General features: G+C 38.6%; 2 protein-coding genes across 2 annotated transcripts; both read right to left on the bottom strand.

The window, feature by feature from the left end:
• Positions 1 to 1297: 1297 nt before the first annotated feature.
• LOC121965349 (glycine amidinotransferase, mitochondrial) lies at positions 1298 to 7026 on the bottom strand. The gene is made up of 9 exons (XM_088075738.1): positions 6877 to 7026; positions 6306 to 6521; positions 5945 to 6140; positions 5195 to 5385; positions 4858 to 4995; positions 4012 to 4176; positions 3823 to 3886; positions 3610 to 3726; positions 1298 to 2739 (listed from the first exon to the last, which is right to left on the bottom strand). Exons 1-9 carry the CDS (start codon positions 6889 to 6891, stop codon positions 2627 to 2629), a joined length of 1215 nt encoding a protein of 404 aa, XP_087931864.1. The 5' UTR covers positions 6892 to 7026; the 3' UTR covers positions 1298 to 2626.
• A 1484-nt stretch (positions 7027 to 8510) lies between these two features.
• On the bottom strand, positions 8511 to 13873 carry gatm (glycine amidinotransferase (L-arginine:glycine amidinotransferase)). Its single transcript, XM_042488738.2, has 9 exons — positions 13740 to 13873; positions 12513 to 12728; positions 12152 to 12347; positions 11395 to 11585; positions 11058 to 11195; positions 10506 to 10670; positions 10317 to 10380; positions 10102 to 10218; positions 8511 to 9768 (listed from the first exon to the last, which is right to left on the bottom strand). The coding sequence occupies exons 1-9, from the start codon at positions 13806 to 13808 to the stop codon at positions 9656 to 9658; spliced, it is 1269 nt and encodes a 422-aa protein (XP_042344672.2). The 5' UTR covers positions 13809 to 13873; the 3' UTR covers positions 8511 to 9655.
• Positions 13874 to 17085: the final 3212 nt, after the last annotated feature.

Below are 17085 nucleotides of genomic sequence, written 5' to 3'. Positions count from 1 at the left end.
GCCAATCATGTATTTGGTTGAAACTTTTAATGTGGAGTAACTGTAATTATCAAATAAATGTTGTTGAGTAAAAAGTATGATATTTTCTTCCAAGGTGTAGTACAGAAGAAGTCAAAAGTAAAAACATTAGTAGAATAAATATACCTATAAAAATGTAGTTGAATAAATGTGGCCATTCTGGGTCACACTGACCTGAGAACCTTGTATCTGTTATATCTTCTTACCTTATTGATGAACTGCCCCATCATTTGCACTGAGCGTGGACATGTTTGCATACGTTTACTGTAACACCTTCATGCCTGTAAACATTAACCAAGCTGATGTGTCAGCGGGAGAAGCATTGCATCATATTTGATCACGTAAACCTGACTCCTGCAAATGCAAAAAGTAGTCAGAGGTAGTATTTTTAGCGAATTAACGCGCAATTTCTTCTATGTTAATACTAAATAAACTTTATGAATTCATTCCTTACCCTTTTCTCACTGAAAAGTCTGTCAGGTGAAATGAGCAGGGCAGACCAGGGATGGTTGTAACATTTTTGGCAGTTTTGTCTGTATCATGGAGCACTTTCAAGCCAGTGCAATCTAATGTGAAACAAACTAGTTTCATGTTTCTGTTATCAGAGGTTGTAGCTTTCATCTCTGTAATACAAACAGAATATACATGATTTGGTCTCAGACACAAGGAGTGGAAAAATTACAAGTCACCCCACAGCCTAGGTTATTTGTGTCACCACATGGCTAGCAGGTTGGGTGGGTTGGCCTTATCTAGGTGTAAAGCCTGTGTTTTTTTGAAAGAGGGAGTGCTAAAGTAATGAAGGGAGGCTATTAAGGACTAGGTGGAGCAAAACAGTTGGTGAGTGATGTCTCTAAGTGCAACAAGGAAGATGAGTGGTGGAGTTTCCTCCTTTTCCTGATGAAGTCTTTGTTCCAAGTTATTGCCCGCATGTTTAATGTCTACAAATAATACAAATAATACTACAAATAATGCCAAACAGTGTCGGACCACAGACAGCGAGCTCAACAAATGATAGCTATTGGATCAGTTCCAGGACAGCAAGGCAACAGGTAGGCCCACATCCCTTACCTTCAGCCTGGGAGCCAAATGCTTGCTCTCAGGTAGCGCTCCATGAACCAGGCGGTTAGCTCTGCCAGTCTGGAGGGACCACTTCTCACTTCGTGATTTTTTTTTATTTTTTAAGATGTATGTTTCTGCTGTTTAGAAAGCTTTTTATAAAACCCCCCAAAACAGAATCCAAAGTTTTGTACATTCTGTCAGAAAAGAAACTACACAAAGATATGTTTATCCTGATGAGAGTATTATTGTTATTCATGTCACATATCATTTAAAAGTTATTTTTGTTTCTGTGATATAAGGTATCTATAGGCACATCAGATCAATAACAAGTTCGTTATGAGAGCATTTGCATGGGTGTTCAGCATTGTCCCTACTGCAGCAATAGAGGTCAGAGGTCAAATCCTGTTGTGTCATAAAAATTTGACTTTAAAATAGATTTTTGTCCAAGATTTACAATATGATGTCATGATATTCTGTGGGAGTTAATCTCTTTTATACTGGCTCTTTGTGTGAAATGGCTCAAAAAAACATGGAAAATTGGAGTGATCAAAAAAGTACTGATAGCACGTAGAAAGCTACCAATGCTGCAATGCCATCATGCATTTTTCAACAATAGGAACATACTGTATACATTTTTAAAGAAATCACTACCAAAATTGCTCCCCTCCAAAATGACACATTGGCCAACCTTTGGGCAGCGTATTTAGGGCCAGCCGAGGTTTGTTGTGATGGTTGTAACATAGCCTGGGGTGAAATGTGACATGAAATGAATTTTGCACAGGATAAAAAGCTACATTTTTTCACGTATAGTCACAGTTAACCCAGATTCTTGTATCCATTAACTATCTTAGCATACAGTCAACAGACAAACATTAGAACAACTTGTATGAAAGTTATCTACATAGACACATAATAAATGTGATTTAAGTTCGATTCATTTAACTACAAAACTGGCGATATTACTATTACTATACTATCTCAAAAAAATATTTCAGTATGAACAATTACTTTCTTACCTCAAAAAATGTTTATTTCTACTTCTAAACTTAGGTGATTCTGTCACAAAGTGATACTTTCTCACATGAGGAATAAACATGGGAATAAGGAAGAAAAATAGGCACATGCACATGAGTACTGATCAAAGTAAAGTTAGGTTGTTTTGTTACTATTGAGTATATATAGTGTATACATAAACACGCAGTTAATATACTGTATCTGAACAAAGCTGTTTGCAAAGGCCCTGTTATGCACAACGATGTCAAATCAAAACAATTCATATATTTGGTGCCACCTGTCTTCATCAAGATCATTAAGTTTGTTTTATCCAGGTTTAAAGAATAAACTGCTTTGGCTTTGAGCTGCAGCAGGTGACACCCAAACACACAAATTTCAAACGTGTATTCAAAAATTTGCCAACTGTAGATTTGTGATTAGTGTTAAAAGACATGCTCGACTGATGATAAAGATTCAATAATTAAAGTGGAATTAATATTCCGGACTGAGGCTTTAATCTTTAAAGCTCAATAAAAACTGCCTGTTTCTGGCAAGGCTAGTGGAAGTAGGACTGCAGGGTACCGCGGCGGCGGACATCGGTTGTCCAGCAGTGAAAGCCACCACCCAGGGAGTTAGCATGGCGAATATTCACCTTTATGGTCTTGATACCTGCAACAAATACACATTTATGCATCAAATACAGTGTATTCTCCTAACAGATAAGTTGGATGATCAAAACATCTGTTGAAATGTATCTTAAATGTCCAATGTGTAAGACTTAGCAGCATCTAGTGGTGAGGTGGCAGAATGCAGCCAACTGAAACTTCTCTCATGTGCAAGTCGAGTGGAACTAAGGTGGCTGATGTGAAAACACAAATGTCCTGTCTGGGGTCAGTGATTTGTGATTTCTCTGTTGTAGCTGTAGAACAACATGGTGGACTCTGTGGTAGGGGACCTGCTCCAAATGTGTATATAATCAGCTCATTGTAAGAGAACGAAAAACAGGATTCTTATTTGCAGGTGACTATACACTGAAGAAAACATAGCGATGAATATTGTATACTGTATATTTCTGCTGATAGATGCCCATAAATACTAGGTCTTCAACAGGTGTACTGTGACTGCCAAGGGCTCCTCAGAGTTACTGCAGGGGGGCGCCAAACTATTATTTGTTTGTTTTTTTTCCTTTTCAAAAATTAAAATATAAATAAATGTGAATACATGACATTTTTCCTTTTGCATAACCTTATCTTTGTGACCAGTGGACTTTCCTCCCTGGCCAACCTAAAAAGTAAATACAGGTCAAGACTGCAGCCTGAGGCTGGCGTGGCTCTCTGCCTGACAATCTCCATCCATCCAGTTAAAATGCAATTCAGTATTAAACAAAATATTTGGTAGAAAGTCCCTGCTCCATCTGTCTTTCAGCTAAGGAGTCCTTGGCATGAAAGATATTAAAAAACCCCCCACCCTAAATCTGACACATTGGACCATTAAACAATTCAAAATCGGACAAAAAAAAACTTGAATTATCAAACTTACCGAGGCTCTCAAACATTTTCTGAATGCTGCTTTCATTAATGTCAACCATAACACGCTTCTCATCCAACATCAGGACGTTCATGGACAGCCATTTGGAGGACATCCACAGTGGGTGGTCTACACAGGAAGGGAGAGAAATGTTGAGGTTGTTTTCAGTAAAAAAACAAAAAAAATGTTTTGCTTATGTAAGAGGAGACCAGTTTAAGCAGTCACCATCAGGAATCAGAGGTGTCGGAGGTTTCACAATAGTCCAGCCGGCCTTCTGGAACATTTCAATCTGAGGTCAAAGGACAAAGAGAAGAAGTGAACATGGAGCTCTTTATGATGTCAGTCCAGTTAAAGTATCAGTCCACAAGAGGACAGCACAGGACACTGTGAGAAATGAAAAGCATCCAGCAGTACCTGGTGACATGGACGATCAGGGTTTGACAGCACCAGTCCTGGCCCGATGATGTTGAAAGTGCCATCAATGTGCATGGGGTTTGGATCCTTGAATGAAATGATGTGGATCTTGTAGTCCGGAGCCAAATGGCGGCGCATCCACTCAATACCCATGTAATTTGTAACCTGCAAAAAATAAATAAAGAATAAAAATAAAAACAGTAGAAGAAGTGTTAGGAATTTATGTATGGTGTATGTTTAGTTATACAAATGCTTGAACTTTCATGTACCTGTATAGTTTTTGAGCAAATAAAAAGTAAATTTGTATTCACAAACACACAGAGATGCCTGTAGGTCAGGGGTACTCAACTTGTTTTCCAGGGGCCACTTGTGCAGAATGACAGGAGTCCAGGGGCCCAGTTAACTAACAAATATTAACAATGTTTATCAGTATATATAATGAATGAATTGCCTGTTTTCAACATTTTCACGGTTGCTGTCCTCAAGTATCTGTGCCAAGAAGCTAAGACATTTGGGGCTTAGCTCTGACCTGTCAGGGGTCGGGGAGACTAAATAAACAAGCTCTATTCTGATACTTATTTAATGCAGTCTGGCACCTTGTTTACATTAAAAGTACAAAGAAATTGCAGTTGTTAATTAGAATATGGTCAGTGGGTCGCCTATCAGGGCTTGAGTTGAGTATCACTGCTATAGGTCATCTACAGTTTAGCAGTACCAAACATTTATCTAATCATTCGTTGTGCACGTTGCAATGGACATTTAACTTGGACTTCAGAATTTGCACCTATGGAAAATCTCCCTCCATATCAGATAGTGGACACCTCACAGATTTAATAGCTGTCATACCTGACTCCTCTGGACAAAAAGGTCCCTCCCAGCTCGGATGAAGTCCGCAGCATCAAAGCAGGGCTCGTGCTCTGTGGTCACGAACTTCCCCTCAGCAGCCAGCTTCTGTCTGTCCTCCACTGTGCGGATGGGATAGTCCTGACAGACACCATGCAACAATGATGTAACAGTTCATCAGCAATCTCTTGCCATGCACAGGGCAGTAAACAGTGCATGACAAAGAGTTCAGTGAATTAAGAAGAACCTAAACAAGGCGTTTTAATGCGGGGATAACTTTGTGGTGAGGTTAAAAAGTGCTGCTGCTGTGCTGTTCTAATCTCACAAGATAAGGCCTCACCTGATCATACAGCTCATCAGCCATAGTGGGTTTGGGAGCAGTGGTCCATTTAGCACCGTTTCTGAAGTACTCCTTGATCAAAGGTCTGTAGGCTCGGTACTCAAAGAAGCGAGCTCTCCAGGCCATAGGAGCCTCGATAATCTCATTCCCCACAACCATGAGGATGTCTCTGGGCATGGCAGCGTACATGCCTACAACAGATCCAACAATACAAAACGATCTTACCTGGAATATTCTGTGAAGTGCAATGTGATGCATTGACACTGTTATCATAAACAGATGAATTTCAATGGTGGAAGAAAGTAATCAGATCATTTATATAAGTAGAAATGGCATAGACACACTTAGGTCTAATTACAAGAAAAAGTCTTACATACATATTTAAACTTAATTGAAATGACTTGTTAGGCAGAAAAGGCCTTGTCAGTGTATGGTTCTATTAAGGGAACATTATTACTGATGCATCAACAAGTAAACAGCACTAGCTGGTGAAAGGGGAGCTAGTTTAAACAGCTCCATATACTTTTGTGTAATTGAATCCATAAAAATAATAAACTGATCATATTTTTTTTTTTGTATGCAAAGACAAATTTGTAAGAATAAGTAAAGTTAAAAACCTCAGAATTTAACTACAGTACCTGTAATATATGTTGTGTATTTTTAACAGTATTTTGACATTAATTGGCACTGACAGTATGTATGAAGGGCCATGTAAGTGAGTGATTTATCTTTGTTTTTGTTTGTTTTTACCTGATGATGTGAAGTCTGGAGTTTTGTATTCCAGGGACCAGTCGATGGGCTCTGGTCTTCTGACAGTGACACCTTCGTGACGCAGAATATTGCACATTTCCTCAATTTCAGCAACAGCTTTTTTCAAGTGGTCCGCAGGAAAAGACTGGCCCCCATACTGCTGGTAGAAGGGCCAGTACTTCGCATATGTGTTAGCCTGTTGAGAGGTTCACAACATGACCACATGGAGTTAACCTCATACTGTCACAAGTGAATTTAGGCAGCATTTTACAGTTTTGATGCTGTTTTTTGTCAGGTAATATACACAGCAGCATCATTACGTAATGTGTGTCACAGAAGTTAAGTTAACATTATTGCTTACTTTCACTTCCACAGTGAAGGGAGGCACATGGGCATTTTCGGCACGACCCACGATCACCTCCTCAAGTGGATCCCATTCATTGTAGCTGCAGACAGGACATTCCTGCAGAGCAGGCTCAGTAACGTGTTCAGCTGCAACAACGTGTGGCTGTGCAGATGTGGGACTAGAAGTGCTCTTGAAGGCCCTCTGCACCCATCCAATCACTGCCCGGCTGAGCTGAGGAGGGAAGAAAATGGATCAAGACTTAAAAATAATAATAATAAATAAATAAATAAATAGATAAATCAATCAATCAATAAATAATTAAATACATCTGCAACTTAAAACTGCCTTCAGTTCAGCGAAATTGTAGATACTGAAAAAATGTGCCACAGCTTTGAACAATTTCTTTTCTCTTTTTTTCACATTCTTTTCTTCTTTCCCCCCTTAAGTCCCGCATTTTCAAGTGAAATAAATATCTCAAGTAAAAAGTAGAAATAAAAAGTGAAAAAAAGTGTGAACAGTGTGGAGCAGCCTCTCTCTCTGTGTATCTCTGTCTCTCTATATTTAAATTATTTTATACTTTCCTTACTTTGGAGCAGGCCATATCTTCTCACTTCTCCAATATCTCTCTTCCGCGACTCTGCGTAACAAAGGTCAGCAATCAACTGAATTGCTGACATTTGAGACGGTAAACGTTTACCGTATTAACTAAACAGTGACGCCCGTCGAAAAAGCATAAAACGCTCCTTGAATTTTATTGTTCTCATTTTTACATTGCAAACTGGGTCCGGATAGGATGGCGTTTCGGTCCGCCAGTTGGTGATGCTTGAAGGAGGTTAATTATGAATGAAATAAAACTGTTGATGATAACAGCGCCACTGGCATGATGAGTACTTTGACTTTAAGAAATTTAACAAGAAACAACATGTTTACGTGAAACTGCTCCATGGGCGTGTCTAAGAAGTGGCCATCAGCCACAGCCATCTTTGTTATATGATCTGCCAGATATCACCAAATTATGACTGGCTATCTGCTGAGTCAGTTTGAGGTGTAAACAGAGTTTATGTCTATCGGTCTAATTCAGTCTCAAACCTGAGAGGCAGTAATGTGCCAGAGTAATGTCTAACCTGACTAATTTTACAAAGAAATAAACTGACACAACTATTAAAAAGTTTGCTCTTACAGGATTAAATTTAGTTTTATTTTTTGGTACTTGAATACTGTTGGCAATTTATACTTTTGATCATACTATTTACTTTTGGGGGAGCAATTTATTTAATAAAGTATGGAAACTTTATTTTAAATGTGTGCGGTGTCACTCTGTTGTGTTATGACTTGTAGGTCTATTTATATTTTAAACTAAACAATAAACAGGGATATAAGACACTGCAATGTTAGTAATTAACATAGGCATGGCTAGTGGAGACAAAAATGGTAAATCAAAGCTATGTCGAAGCGTGTGCATGAAGCAGTGCTCGTACTTCATGCCACCCCTGCATACGTCAGAGCCTAACTTGGGCCCCCCTTGTAAAAAAATGCTTGGACACACCACTCACAACAAGGCCTGTGATTTATCTTGAGACATCGATTACACCTGGTCATATATGATGTAATGCTTCTCCCACTGACACATCAGCATAGTTAATGTTTACAGATGTGAAGGTGTTATAGTAAACATAGTGCCATTTATCAAACGGGTCAACAGATATAACAGATACCAAGTTCTTCGATCAGTGTGACGCTACATGGCCTAATCTATTCTACTAAGCCTGTGGTGGTGTTATCTTAATTACCAGTGAGTATATTTATTGTACTACGGTAATTACTTAAGGCTTCTAGTCCACTACATTTCTCTATGAAATATATTCAAGTAAAAGCCAAAAAAATCTGGACAGATAGTGACTTAACAGACACTTATTTAAATGAATGAAAGTGTTTGCAGTTAATACTTTAAAAATGTATCATTCTTGAGGCATATTTAAAGTGAATTTTTGGACTGTTCTTTCAGTTTTTCTTTACTATTGGACTTATGAGACTCTGTTATTTAAATAAATGATTGAACCCTTTGACTTCACACAGAAGCTCATGCTTAGGGACCCCCTGAGCCCCCGGGCCTGGGTCCAGTGGGTCCTTTCAGTATTGCATCCATGCCAGTAATGGTCGATAAACAAACACAAAAATATTGAATATAACAAATAATATGAGAAGAAACCAACACACAGCTCTTTATAATTACATTTAATAATGTTGCATGATACAAAACATCACTTGCATTCCTCTGTTGAGCCATAACTTCCCTTGAATTAATTGTTGCAAACTAAATATCAAGGCAGACTTGAAGAGGTAAACATCTCATATCCAACTGTAGATGCAGCAAAGGATCATAAAACATCCTCACAACAAGACATCTATCATTCTTAGGCATTTCTGCGTTGCACACAAAAGCAGCCAATAAGTTCAGCAAGAATGACTAGTAGCATATAACTGGCCCAGATTTGCAAACGGAGAAAAGGCAAAAGGTACACAATATCTGATATGGACCGCATACTTTTTAAGTAAATATATAAAAACACTAATTGTAGGGAAATCCAATAAAGAGTATGAAAAATATAAATAGAACTTTGTCTTTTTGAATCAATTAAAATCTTTACAAAATAATATACTAGCGATACGAAATTAATATTGTTTAATGACCTTCTTCACAACTTTAATACATTCTTTCAAATAAAAATAATAAAAAAAAACTTTGGAAAAATTATGGTGTTTCCATGAGGAGGTAGCTTCTCTCCTTCTTGTTTGGTGACTTTCACATACCAAATTGTACCTTGTCCTCAAAGTTATGACTTTTTAGATGTATGAGCCATAATTCAGCTTCACAATAGCCAGGCCAGAAATGCAGTTAATATTGAGATTACTGATCGAAGTAAAGTTATGTTCATTTGTTGCTATTGAGCATATATAGTGTATACATAAACATGTAGTACATATACTGTATCTGAACAAAGCTGTTTGCAAAGGCCCTGTTATGCACAGCGATGTCAAATCAAAACAATTCATATATGTTCATTTCAGACATAAAGACTCATTCCAGAAAAGGACTTTGGTGCCACCTGTCTTCATCAAGATCATTAAGTTTGTTTTATCCAGGTTTAAAGAATAAACTGCTTTGGCTTTGAGCTGCAGCAGGTGACACCCAAACACACAAATTTCAAACGTGTATTCAAAAATTTGCCAACTGTAGATTTGTGATTAGTGTTAAAAGACATGCTCGACTGACGATAAAGATTCAATAATTAAAGTGGAATTAATATTCCGGACTGAGGCTTTAATCTTTAAAGCTCAATAAAAACTGCCTGTTTCTGGCAAGGCTAGTGGAAGTAGGACTGCAGGGTACCGCGGCGGCGGACATCGGTTGTCCAGCAGTGAAAGCCACCACCCAGGGAGTTAGCATGGCGAATATTCACCTTTATGGTCTTGATACCTGCAACAAAAACACATTTATGCATCAAATACAGTGTATTCTCCTAACAGATAAGTTGGATGATCAAAACATCTGTTGAAATGTATCTTAAATGTCCAATGTGTAAGACTTAGCAGCATCTAGTGGTGAGGTGGCAGAATGCAGCCAACTGAAACTTCTCTCATGTGCAAGTCGAGTGGAACTAAGGTGGCTGATGTGAAAACACAAATGTCCTGTCTGGGGTCAGTGATTTGTGATTTGTGTGATATTAAAAACCCCCGCCCTAAATCTGACACATTGGACCATTAAACAATTCAAAATCTGACAAATAAAAACTTGAATTATCAAACTTACCGAGGCTCTCAAACATTTTCTGAATGCTGCTTTCATTGGCGTCAACCATAACACGCTTCTCACCCAACATCAGGACGTTCATGGACAGCCATTTGGAGGACATCCACAGTGGGTGGTCTACACAGGAAGGGAGAGAAATGTTGAGGTTGTTTTCAGTAAAAAAAAACAAAAAAAATGTTTTGCTTATGTAAGAGGAGACCAGTTTAAGCAGTCACCATCAGGAATCAGAGGTGTCGGAGGTTTCACAATAGTCCAGCCGGCCTTCTGGAACATTTCAATCTGAGGTCAAAGGACAAAGAGAAGAAGTGAACATGGAGCTCTTTATGATGTCAGTCAAGTTAAGGTATCAGTCCACAAGAGGACAGCACAGGACACTGTGAGAAATGAAAAGCATCCAGCAGTACCTGGCGACATGGACGATCAGGGTTTGACAGCACCAGTCCTGGCCCGATGATGTTGAAAGTGGCATCAATGTGCATGGGGTTTGGATCCTTGAATGAAATGATGTGGATCTTGTAGTCCGGAGCCAAATGGCGGCGCATCCACTCAATACCCATGTAATTTGTAACCTGCAAAAAATATATAAATAAATAAAAATAAAAATAAAAGAAGAAGTGTTAGGGAGTTATGTATGCTGTATGTTTAGTTATACAAATGCTTGAACTTTCATGTACCTGTATAGTTTTTGAGCAAATAATAAGTAAATTTGTATTCACAAACACACAGAGATGCCTGTAGGTCAGGGAAACTCAACTTGTTTTCCCAGGGGCCCCTTGTGCAGAATGACATCTATAGTTTAGCAGTACCAAACATTTATCTAATCATTCGTTGTGCACGTTGCAATGGACGTTTAACTTCAGACTGTAGACTTCAGAATTTGCACCTAGGGTGCTTTATGGAAAATCTCCCTCCATATCAGATAGTGGACACGCTCACAGATTTAATAGCTGTCATACCTGACTCCTCTGGACAAAAAGGTCCCTCCCAGCTCGGATGAAGTCCGCAGCATCAAAGCAGGGCTCGTGCTCTGTGGTCACGAACTTCCCCTCAGCAGCCAGCTTGTGTCTGTCCTCCACTGTGCGGATGGGATAGTCCTGACAGACACCATGCAACAATGATGTAACAGTTCATCAGCAATCTCTTGCCATGCACAGGGCAATAAACAGTGCATGACAAAGAGTTCAGTGAATTAAGAAGAACCTAAACAAGGCGTTTTAATGCGGGGATAACTTTGTGGTGAGGTTAAAAAGTGCTGCTGCTGTGCTGTTCTAATCTCACAAGATAAGGCCTCACCTGATCATATAGCTCATCAGCCATAGTGGGTTTGGGAGCAGTGGTCCATTTAGCACCGTTTCTGAAGTACTCCTTGATCAAAGGTCTGTAGGCTCGGTACTCAAAGAAGCGAGCTCTCCAGGCCATAGGAGCCTCGATAATCTCATTCCCCACAACCATGAGGATGTCTCTGGGCATGGCAGCGTACATGCCTACAACAGATCCAACAATACAAAACGATCTTACCTGGAATATTCTGTGAAGTGCAATGTGATGCATTGACACTGTTATCATAAACAGATGAATTTCAATGGTGGAAGAAAGTAATCAGATCATTTATATAAGTAGAAATGGCATAGACACACTTAGGTCTAACTACAAGAAAAGGCTTACATACATATTTAAACTTAATTAAAATGACTTGTTAGGCAGAAAAGGCCTTGCCAGTGTTGTATCGTCCTATTAAGGGAGCATTATTACTGATGCATCAACAAGTAAACAGCACCAGCTGGTGAAAGGGGAGCTAGTTTAAACAGCTTCATATACTTTTGTGTAATTGAATCCATAAAAATAATAAACTGATAAACTGACTGTATATTTTTTGTATGCAAAGACAAATTTGTAAGGATAAGTAAAGTTAAAAACCTCAAAATTTAACTACAGTACCTGTAATATATGTTGTGTATTTTTAACAGTATTTTGACATTAATTGGCACTGACAGTATGTATGAAGGGCCATGTAAGTGAGTGATTTATCTTTGTTTTTGTTTGTTTTTACCTGATGATGTGAAGTCTGGAGTTTTGTATTCCAGGGACCAGTCGATGGGCTCTGGTCTTCTGACAGTGACACCTTCATGACGCAGAATATTGCACATTTCCTCAATTTCAGCAACAGCTTTTTTCAAGTGGTCCGCAGGAAAAGACTGGCCCCCATACTGCTGGTAGAAGGGCCAGTACTTCTCATATGTGTTAGCCTGTTGAGAGGTACACAACATGACCAAATGGAGTTAACCTCATAGTGTCACAAGTGAATTTAGGCAGCATTTTACAGTTTTGATGCTGTTTTTTGTCAGGTAATATACACAGCAGCATCATTATGTAATGTGTGTCACAGAGGTCGTCTTAACATTATGGCTTACTTTCACTTCCACAGTGAAGGGAGGCACATGGGCGTTTTCGGCACGACCCACAATCACCTCCTCAAGGGGGTCCCATTCATTGTAGCTGCAGACAGGACATTCCTGCAGCGCAGGCTCAGTAACGTGTTCAGCTGCTGCAAGGTGCGGCTGTGCAGCTGCTGCACTGGAAGTGCTCTGGAAGGCCCTCTGCACCCATCCAGTCACTGCCCGGCCGAGCTGAGGAGGGAAGAAAATGGATCAAGACTTAAAAATTCAATATAAATAGATAAATAAATCAATCAATCAATCAATCAATAAAAACATCTACAGCTCAAAAATTGCCTTCAGTACAGTGAAATTGTAGATACTGAGAAAATGTGCCAGTTGTTTACATTTAATAGACCATTTTAGATGCACCTATCTAAAACAAAAAATAACGTTTTCACATATAAATTCACTCTCCATAATAATTGTAAACTAGCTCTGCGTAATTAACATTTTTTTAAATATATTTTTGTTTTGTGTATTATTTTATTTTAGTGCCCGATATTAAGTGGATTTAGATGTAATCAAATGAATGAATGACTTGGCTGCAGCTCGAATAAGAGGGCTAATTCAAACACAGTTAAACTGTAGGCTGATAACACAGTGTGGTATCACAGAGAAACGATCCAATAAAGCAATTAGTTTAGCAATTTGTTTGGTGTTAAAGTACACGTGTTCTTAAGAAACCGCTATCTCCACAGATAGGCGAGCTGGCTCAGGAGCGGCTCCCATGTCACTGAGTTTGGGAGCGCATCTGCGCCAAACAGCTGTTCGTTGTCACTCAGCCACCAAACACACGCACGCATACACGCGCGCGCGCACACACGCACGCACGCACGCACACACACACACACACACACACACACACACACACACACACACACGCAAACACACATACACACACACACACACATAGACACAGCTCTCTCAGTTGTTAGAAACAAATCAAACCTTGGACTAAGGTCCCTGACATAATGAGTGATTTTTTCAAATTGAATTTTTCAACTAAAATGCTTAATCAGACAAAAAAAATTAATAAATCAATGATCTCAAGAAGCAGCTCAGACGTATAGCCTAAATGTCGACCATAATTTCTTTATTCACGTTTACTGATTTGTGCTTTTAACAAACAAAAAAATGTACTTTTCTCTAATTTCTTTTTGTAAAAACAATAAGAACACATGAAACCACCATAATACCAACCATGGCTCCGATCAGATGGGCAGCCTCGGCCCCCCTGCTACCTCCTCTCAGACACCTGACCCGCAGCATTGTCCGACGTAATAGTGAGCGTGTCAGTGAAAATCAAATGGCAGCGCAGGATCCGCGTTTGCTAATGCATGAAGACGCCTCAGCTCGCGGCCAGCTTTATAGCAGCGGGTCTACGTGCCTCTCAGACTATTGGTCGCCTTCATGTTGAGAGGCAACGTGACTTGAGAAAAAGCATTTCTGAAACACAATCCCTGACGCCAGCAAATTCTTATCAACTGGAGCTGGTTTCCAAGGACATGCATCTGAAAATGTATCAAGAATGATTTTTTTTTTACTGAGCAGAATATTTTCTCACATATTTCTGCTTAAGAAAGTAAATTAGAATTTAAAGATCAGCAAACTGATTAAAGACACATTATTTCAAAATAAACTACAAACAACTAGAATGTGTCCTTTCTGCTGCAAAAAAGGCAGAAAACATTTATTTATTTATTAGAAAAAAATATATATCCAAAATTTAAATTAAAAAGTCTAACAATCATTTCTTTTCCAATCCCTTATATCCTGTTTGTCACCAAAAAAAAAAAAAAAACCCACTAATACAATGCATTAAAAAAACATAACAACTTTAATAAACTTAACTGTGCATCTGAGAGTTATGACTCAGTCAGTCATGATTGCTTATTAGACTGCCTTGACCAACCAGTAAAATAGTGTCATCATTTTGTTTGGGAATATTACTAAACACACGCTGAAAAAGACAGCAAAGGCAGAAAAAGGAGTTCACACAATCAAAGAAACAGATAGCCTTGTGCAGTCTGTGTCACCCCTCTGGACTCCGCTCACAAGTGTTTCACAACCTGAAGACCTCGGTGACCGCTGATATTACCCCGCCTGCTAAAAAAAAATCTCTGGCTGATTCCCAGGGTTCAAAGGATATGTGCAGAGGATACCTTCAGCTCCCACGAGCATCATTTACTCACCAGTCCAACAGTCAAATGAAATCAACAAATATTTAATCATTAAAGCGGCAATGTGAGGAAAAAACATCCAAACAAGATGATAAAGGACAGATATACACAGTGCAGTGATGTCAATAGTTCAAGAAGTAACGGTGCAACAGTAAGAAATAATTCGACACATAACTTCCCCATAAAACTGCAACCTGTTGTTTTTACTCTCTAATAAGCACTGGTTCAGAGCCACCTCAGTTAAACCTTTTAATTAATAATGATTGTTTTGTGTGTTTGAGGCTGTATGCAGTTATACATCTGAATTTCCCCATCAGTGATCCAAATTCATTTCATTTTGTTTTCATTTTATTTCTATAGCTCAAGACCATATTACATGGTGTGAAGCACAAAAATGACATATAAAATAAAAGAATAACGGCACACTGCAAGCCTAAAGCACAACTAATGTTACTTAAACAAAGAAAGGACAATCATGTGACAGATACTTTTCCAAACAAAAGGGTGGTCCCGCTATTAGTGGCAGAGTGTAACTTAGAACATTTACTCAAGCACTGTACGTACCTTTATTCAAGTATTTAGGCTACTTCTGCTCCACTACACAGAAAGACATACTTTTAACTCCACTACCTTTATTTGACCACTGTCTGACTGTTTCTGATCAGATAAATTTGACATAAAACTCTCAGGATTAACTTAGTAAATACAACACATTACGTTTTTTGTTTTGACCTGTGAGTGACCTTTTACTAACAGGCTGTGTGTGAGGCGCCTCTCATTTATAGGATTAGGGGTATCTAACAATAAGGTTGCAGAACTGGGTCTTCTCCCGTGTGCAAAGCGTGTAAGAGAAATACACTGGACTCCATGGAAGGCATGGGTGTACAACATGAACTGGATACAGCACTGGAGTCAGGGCCCTGCTCATTCCTATGAAAGTTCATCAGCAGCGCATGAAGTGCAAAACAACTAGACTTCCCGGGTCTAAAATTACCCAGATCTTTCACATGATTAGGCCCAAGCGTACCACAGACTTTCATGAACTGGTGGCCAACTTCCACTGGTGGAGCGGCTTACCTACAGTTACAGTTACCAACTGGTCCAATCAAAGTGTCCAGATTTCTCCAAAGTCATTAGTTCAAGGTCCACAAATTAATATATATATTATAAATTACCACATATTCAATTTCATTTCACAAAATGTAAACAACATGTTTGCTTAGAAAGCAAAGCAATAAAAAAATATTGCAAGAATAAACAGAAATGATACTTAAATATAACAGCTCTGTTTTGGAAATTCACTGTACTTAAAAATATATCATGTTTTTTTACAAACTTGACACCTTCACAAGTCACTGCCGGCAAATTTAGAATGGACCCGTGACCGACTTTTGGACCGCGACCTACCAGTTGGGAACCACAGTTCTAGACTTTTTTAATCTTGTTGGACCAGTCAGTGAAATTAAACCAAATCCTGAGCGAGAAGAAAATAATTTTGAGTGGTTGTGACACTCAAAATAAATAAAATAAAATAAAATAAAATAAAATGGTATGCAGTGATTGACTAACATCTCTTTGCCAATATAAGTCTGTGGGAAAAAGTCTTTTTGGACCAAATGGCATCATATGACAGACCTGGAAGTTGTAATTACAGTGTTTGGCCACAAAGAAAACTGGTTTCAAAGCTTAGTGCACTACCTGGGGGCCTGCTGGAAGATGACTGGCTTCCTGAGTGTAAACAGTTCATTCCAAGGTAGCAAATATTTTATGTGATCAAACACTAAAAAAACCCACAGTTATGAATAAAAGATGCTATTTATGCCAATACATGGCCCTGAATCCTACACACTGGACCTTTAAATAACTATTAAATCAGAGAATGGCTTCTAAGTTGCCTCAGTGTACCTGACTTGAACACCACATGTCATACTGCATTGACTTTTCATAACGTCTGTGGTGATTCGAAGCATTTATTGTATTATTTTGTTGATGGTAACATTTATTTGTTTATTTATTTTTTGTATGTGTATTCATGTGAAGCATAAAACAAGATAAGATACATTTCAAACTTATCTCTCATAATAAAGTGAAATAAAATCAAATCTGTGTGAGGCTCATTAGATAAATTTATCCAATATCTCTTTTAAAAAAAGAAACGATTAGAGAACAGTCCAATAAACTAATACATGGACTTGGTGTGAAAGAACTTGTCACAGATTTGTCTTGTGATCCTTTGAAGGAAGCCTGACCCTTAAGGTTGGACACCTGGACTAAACTACCAAACTGTATTTAAATCTGTAATAAAGTCCTATTTGAAACCCAAAATACTGTTTATTTTTGAGTGTGTGGCGTTTGCGGCTCCGCCC

Source organism: Plectropomus leopardus, chromosome 1 (assembly GCF_026936395.1).
Source record: "Plectropomus leopardus strain MGB_pleo_1.0 chromosome 1, ASM2693639v1, whole genome shotgun sequence".
Taxonomy (NCBI): Eukaryota; Metazoa; Chordata; class Actinopteri; order Perciformes; family Serranidae; genus Plectropomus; species Plectropomus leopardus.
The sequence above is the reverse complement of the archived record's forward strand: the minus strand, read 5'-3'. Positions and strand labels throughout refer to the sequence as shown.

Bases quoted from the DNA above. Each gene is read 5' to 3' on its own strand.
- gatm (XM_042488738.2), bottom strand. From the start codon at position 13,808: ATGCTGCGGGTCAGGTGTCTGAGAGGAGGTAGCAGGGGGGCCGAGGCT. The intron at 11,586-12,151 runs GTAAAAACAAAC...GATCTGTTGTAG, and splicing joins TCCAGACTTCACATCATCAG to GCATGTACGCTGCCATGCCC. The intron at 11,196-11,394 runs GTGAGGCCTTAT...GGTGTCTGTCAG, and splicing joins CTGATGAGCTATATGATCAG to GACTATCCCATCCGCACAGT.
- LOC121965349 (XM_088075738.1), bottom strand. The intron at 3,887-4,011 runs GTACTGCTGGAT...CTTTGACCTCAG, and splicing joins CTGATCGTCCATGTCACCAG to ATTGAAATGTTCCAGAAGGC. The intron at 2,740-3,609 runs GTAAGTTTGATA...TATTTGTTGCAG, and splicing joins GAAAATGTTTGAGAGCCTCG to GTATCAAGACCATAAAGGTG.